The sequence below is a fragment of the Hevea brasiliensis genome, chromosome 14 (assembly GCF_030052815.1).
Source record: "Hevea brasiliensis isolate MT/VB/25A 57/8 chromosome 14, ASM3005281v1, whole genome shotgun sequence".
In the NCBI taxonomy this organism is placed as follows: domain Eukaryota; kingdom Viridiplantae; phylum Streptophyta; class Magnoliopsida; order Malpighiales; family Euphorbiaceae; genus Hevea; species Hevea brasiliensis.
In genome coordinates this window covers 75,345,073-75,351,499 of record NC_079506.1, presented here as the reverse complement: position 1 = coordinate 75,351,499, position 6,427 = coordinate 75,345,073, and the positions used below count along the sequence as shown (strand labels likewise).

At 34.4% G+C, this 6,427-nt stretch overlaps 1 protein-coding gene across 1 annotated transcript; it reads left to right on the top strand.

Annotated features, from left to right (window-relative positions):
- Positions 1 to 1,240: 1,240 nt before the first annotated feature.
- LOC131172992 (uncharacterized) lies at positions 1,241 to 2,147 on the top strand. Its single transcript, XM_058134631.1, has 2 exons — positions 1,241 to 1,990; positions 2,073 to 2,147. Exons 1-2 carry the CDS (start codon positions 1,241 to 1,243, stop codon positions 2,145 to 2,147), a joined length of 825 nt encoding a protein of 274 aa, XP_057990614.1.
- The last annotated feature ends 4,280 nt before the right edge of the window (positions 2,148 to 6,427 follow it).

Genomic DNA, 6,427 nt, shown 5'->3' with positions numbered 1-6,427 from the left:
CATGCATAAGATTCCTTTGATTCCTGGGACAGTCTAAGTTAAACAAAAATTGAGGAGAATGAACCTTAACACACTGCTCAAGGTCAAGGATGAAATTAAAAAGCAATACGATGTTGGATTCCTGGAAGTGGTAAAATACATAGAATGGGTAGCTAATGTCGTCCCCGTAATGAAGAAAGATGGCAAGGTAAGGGTATGTGTTGACTACAGGGACCTCAATAAGGCAAGTTTAAAATATGATTTCCCTCTCCCACCTATAGATGTACTAGTGGACAATGCTGCAGGGCTGGGGAGATGTTCATGTATTGACGGAGCCTCAGGGTATAATCAGATTTTGATGGACAATAACGACAAAAAGAAGACTGCCTTTATCACCCAGTGGGGAGTCTTTTGCTACCGGATGATGCCCTTTGGGCTAAAGAATGTAGGGGCTACCTACCAACGTGCCATGGTCACATTATTCCATGACATGATGCACAAAGAAGTGGAAGTTTATGTCGATGACATGATCATTAAATCCAGAGGGACTGAAAGCCATATGCCGGTATTAAGAAAAGTATTCAAAAGGCTCAGAAAGTATTAGCTAAAGCTGAACCCGGCTAAATGTGTTTAGGGCAAGATTAGGAAAGCTGATAGGATTTATAGTAAGTGAGAAAGGAATAGAGGTGGATCTAGACAAAGTTCGAACCATTCAATAGATGCCATCCCCAAAGATAGAAAGGGATGTTCGTAATTTCCTTGGGAAAGTTGAACTACATTTCAAGATTCATCTCTAATCTCACCGCCAAGGCTGAACCCATTTTCAAGTTACTTAAGAAGAACAATACTACCAAGTGGGATAAAACTTATCAAAAAGCTTTTGAAAAGATTAAGCAGTACTTGTCATATCCACCAATATTGGTTCCTCTATTGACGGGTAGGCCATTAATCTTGTACATGGCAGTTCAGCAAAACTAAATGGGTTACATCCTGGTACAACATGATGACACTGGGAGGAAGGAAAGAGCCATTTACTATTTAAGCAAGAAATTCAATGAATGCGAGTCGAGATACTCATTCTTGGAAAAAACCTATTGTGTATTGGCTTGGACAGTGAATCGACTCAAACATTACATGTTGAATCATAAAAACATGGCTCATCTCCAGAATGAATCCAATCAAGTATGTATTTGAAAGCCCGTTCATACTTGAAAGATTAGCAAAATGACAGGTCATACTTTCTTAATATGACATAGTTTACATGACAGGAAAGGCAGTAAAAGGAAGTGTGATAGCTGATCTCCTAGTTGAAAACTCAATCAATGATTACGAAGCCCTGGATTTCAAATTCCCAGACGAATATATTAATGCAGTTGATGCTGAGGGTCCAAATGATGTGTGGGAAATGCATTTTGATGGAGCAGTCAATTTAGCCGGTAATAGGATCGGAGCAGTGCTGGTTGCCCCAGATGGGAAACATTTCCCAATAGCTGTTAAGTTGAGATTCGGCTGCACTAACAATGTAGCAGAATATGAAGCTTGCATGAGTGGCTTACAGGCTGCCATTGAAATGAAGATAAAGAAATTAGAGGTGTACGGGGATTCAACTCTGATCATTTACCAAGTCAAAAGGGAATGGCAAACTAAAGACCCGAAACTGATCCCGTATCAAAAATATCTCCTTGAATTGATCAAGGAATTTAAAGAGATTTCTTTCACTCACCTGAGCTGGGACAAGAACCAATTTGCTGACGCCTTAGCTACTTTAGCTGTGATGACTCAGATGGGGGAAGGGCAGATAACACAGTTATTACAAATCAAAGTAAGGAGTGAGCCAGCATACTGCTTTATGATCGAAAAAGAAACAGACAGCAGACCCAGGTATCATGATATCCAGGTGTACATCAAAAATAGGGGGTATCCTCTTGGGGCAAGCAGAAATGAAAGAAGAATGATCAGAAGGCTAGCAATGGGATATTTCCCCAGTGGAGAAACAAGAGAAGCTCCAATGGTGAGTTATTGAGATGCGTGAATGCCAAAGAAGCAAGGAGAATTCTATTTGAAACCCATGAAGGGAACTGTGCTACTCATAGCAATGGGTATATGATGGCAAAGCAGATTTTAAGGCAGGGTTACTTCTAGACCACTTTGGAAAAGGACTGCATTGAGTACTTCCAGAAGTGTCACAAATGCCAAATTTATGCTAATCAGATAAATGTCCCGCCTCATCAGCTCTACAATCTCATCTCACCATGGCCTTTTGCAATGTGAGGTATAGATGTAATTGGTCTGATTAATCCAAAAGCATCCAATAGACATAGGTTCATTTTGGTGGCCATCGATTGCTTTACTAGATGGGTTGAAGCTACCTCATATGCTCACATCACTCAAAACACCTTTCTGAAATTCCTTAAGAATAATATTATCTACCGGTATGGTCTTCCTAGAGAAATTGTCACTGATAATGCCAAGAATTTAAATGGTCCAAAGATTCAGAAGTTGTGTGATTAGTATAAGATATGGCATCTCAATTCATCATTATACCCACCCCAGATGAATGGAGCTGTAGAAGCTGCCAATAAAAATCTCAAGTGAATAATAAAGAAAATGATAGTCATCTATAAAGATTGGCATGATATGCTTCCCTTTGCCCTTCATACCTATCGGACCACGGTAAGGACATCGACCGAGGCAACTCCATATTCACTGGTCTATGGGATGAAAGCTGTTTTGCCAATAGAGGTGGAAATTCCTTCCTTAAGGATTTTAAAAGAGGCAGAACTAGATGAGACGGAATGGGTTTAGCTGAATTTGATGGATGAGAAATGACTGACAACAGTATGCCATGGGTGGTTGTACCAAAGAAGAATGGCTAGAGCATTCGATAAGAATGTACGCCCGCACGAATTCCAATCAGAAGATCTAGTTTTAAAAAAGATCTTCCCAAATCAAACTGATTCCCGGGGCAAGTGGCCACCAACTTATGAAGTGCCTTATGTGGTTAAAAAGGCATTTTCTGGCGGTGCACTCATCTTAAATCACATGGATGGGAAAAACTGCCAAGGCTAGTGAATACAATGTTAGTAGTATGCTTTAGAGCATATCATTTAGTATGTATCTTGTACATGTTTTTATTAATAAAAGGCATTTCCACTTTTCCATTTACATAATAAATTTATGTGTAATAGAAAAGGTCCATTGATATTTTGTTAGAAATTCTATTCTTAAGTTATTAAGAATATGAGTGACAGTATTTCTAGTACAAAGTATCATAAATAGGTTCACAATCGAGGATATTTCACAATAAGGATATGACTTATCCAGAAAGATTATATTCATGTTTGTTCCCAAGTTATTTATATGAGATATAAATAAGATAGAATGGTGAGTCTCATTCCATATAACAAACATGATAGGCACTTATACATGATAAGTAGGTCGAACCAGTGACACTTATGACAAGCATATAGAGTTTACTCTTGTCAATGCATTGTCATAAATCATATCAATGCATATAATCTTTAGACCTGAGATAGCATAGTTATCTTGTATATAGGTGGTTTGAGTTTGATACTGCTTTCATACTTGTACTGTGTATGGGTATATGGGCATGTGTTGGCTCCTACTAGTTATATATAGAGGTAGGTGTTGATCAAGATGGAATCTGTTCCTCTATAAGTAAATAGGGATAAAATTCTATGTTCATTTAATTGTTCTTGATGTTTCAAGTTCCTGGCCAGGATAGATAGATTTATTCAGAAAAGAGTTTTTGATGAGAAGAATCTTTTAATCAAGAACTGGAATTAAAAGAGAATATAATATTCATAGTAAATGGGGTTTGACATAAACCATGACTCTAGCTTGAATTGGGATTTCGTAACAGACAGATTCTAGTACATGGTAACATATGATTATAGGTTCATTTAAGGTAAACCTTATTACTAATTGGGTGGCCATGGCATGCTATGCTAGGTGTTAACCATGGTCTATGAGGTGCATAAAATAATTTAGAGAAATCATTTATGGTAAGAAAGAGTTCTGATGATATTAAGAGTTGATATCATATCTCATTGCCAATTAGTGATGAGCCTAGTAAGTCACACACATACACAAGTTATCACAAAATTAAATATAATTTAATTAATTAATTAAAGAGTTTAATTGATTAATTAAATAGGTTTGGTTTGCAATTAGATTGCAAAGTCTCTAGCATGACTTGAAACCAAATCTAGATTATTGGATGTATAATATAAGTTAAATTTATATTTAAAGTGTTTAAATATGAATTTAATTAATGAGAAATTAATTAATAGAGATTAATTAATTAATTTATATTTGATATAAATTGATTAGGAGAAGAGAAATAATTATTTTGGGTTGAAAACTCAAAATTAAGACACAGGGGCATTTTGGTCATTTCACAAGGTGACATATGGCACCATGAGATGGTGACACATGGCATTACACATAAGCTTGCCAAATGTCTTTTAATCATGTAAAATGATTAAAATTAAGATTAAATATAGGTTTGACACTTGGCACAATGGGATTGGGTCAATTAAACCTAGAGCCAATCAGAAGGTGACATGTGGCAAGGGTTTTGAGTGGTGACCTAGCTATATAAGTGTTGTTATGAAAAGAAAAAATAATAATCAGCTGCTGCCTCCTTTGTGCTGCCACCCTTGAAGCTCTCATTCTCTTTTCTTCTTCATCTCTTATCAATTCCAAGAGATTAGCAAACAATCTCTTGAATTAAAAATACTAGAAATTGTTTCTAGTGTCCTTTTTATATCTTTAATATCTTAAAAGGCAAAACTTAATTTTCTAATTAATAGAAAAAGCTTTAGAAACTGTTTAAGGGCTGCCATAGGTGATCTTGATGTGGACAAGCTAGATGGACAACATTTGATGTCCTAAAGACGCATCCCAAAGGCACAAATATGCTGCAGTGCATTAAGAGGTTAGTGTATTTATTATTGATTTAATCTAGGGTTCTAAAATTTATCTGGTTAATTCTAAAATCTTAAATGGCAAATACAGATCCAAAAACATATTAAAAGAGTTTTAATATGTTGTTTATCATTGAAATCAAATAGATAAAAATAAATCTTGCATGATGCATGTGACCCTAGGTGAAAATTTTTGAATTCAATGGTATAAACTTGTGTTTTTCATGCTTCCGCTCCTTCAATTGGTATCAGAGCCACTATATTTGCCATTTAGATTCTTGATTATATGATTTAATAGTGTGGTTTGATCATGAGATGATAGATCAATTGCTGGTTGCAATGATAAAGGTGGCGGCTTGATGAAGACTCCATATGTGCGCATGGTTTGAGCACTTCTTATGGTGCGCATTGTTTGGGCAATGTTTGTTCAATTGTTGTATGATCTAATGCTCATAATTATGCCTATTTTATGTTTAATTAAATTGTTTAATTAGAGTTTTAATCACACAATTAAATTTTGATTCAAATCAGAATTTAAAAAATTGTTTGAATGTGATTCAAATCTGAATTTTAAAAGTTGTTTGAATATGATTCAAATATGAATTTTTAAAGTTGTTTGAATAATATTCAAATCTGAATTTTTAAAAAATTATTTGAATGTGATTTAAATCTGATTTTTAAAAACTGTTTGAATGTGATTCAAATATGAATTTTTAAAGTTGTTTGAATGTGATTCAAATATGAATTTTTAAATTTGTTTGAATATGATTCAAATCTGAATTTTTAAATTTGTTTGAATCATATTTAAATCTGGATTTTTAAGTTGAATATGAGATATTCAATTTAATTTAAGCATGTATGTTTTATTTAATTGTTAAATAGTGATATGCAAGATGGATGATCATGGACTATAAAAGACCAATGTGATTGGATTTATTTCTTTTATGTTTCTTTGGGATTGTAAATTAATTAATTTATTTTAATTTATTTTGGGCATGTATTATTAAGGTTGTAATAATTTTTGGGTTGTAATTTCATTTATTTAAGTTCTTGTAAATTCCCCTTGGTATGCCAAGGATTACTATGTAATTGGATTGCAAGAAGATCAAGGAGGTCAAGAGCATTGGTGGGACCAGTGGGAGGAATTCAAGATCAAGTGTTGATTATGTACTCCTTCAGCAACTCTTGTAAAATGAATGAATGAAATGCACCTAGGAATGCCCTGATTTAATTCTTGGTGGCTCAGAATTGAATCCCTTAGAAAGTCCATGATCATACCATATTTACTATTTATCCATGAATGCATGAGATGTATGGGAATGTATGCAAGTATATGATATATGCATGCTAAATGAATAATGTGCAAAGTGAGACCTTAATAGTAATTAGGATGACCATAAAATATTCCAAACAAATGATTAAGTTGGAAATGCTATAATTAAAGTAATTATAACATAGGTCCTCCATTGCGGCAATTATTTTAAGAAATTTTAAATACT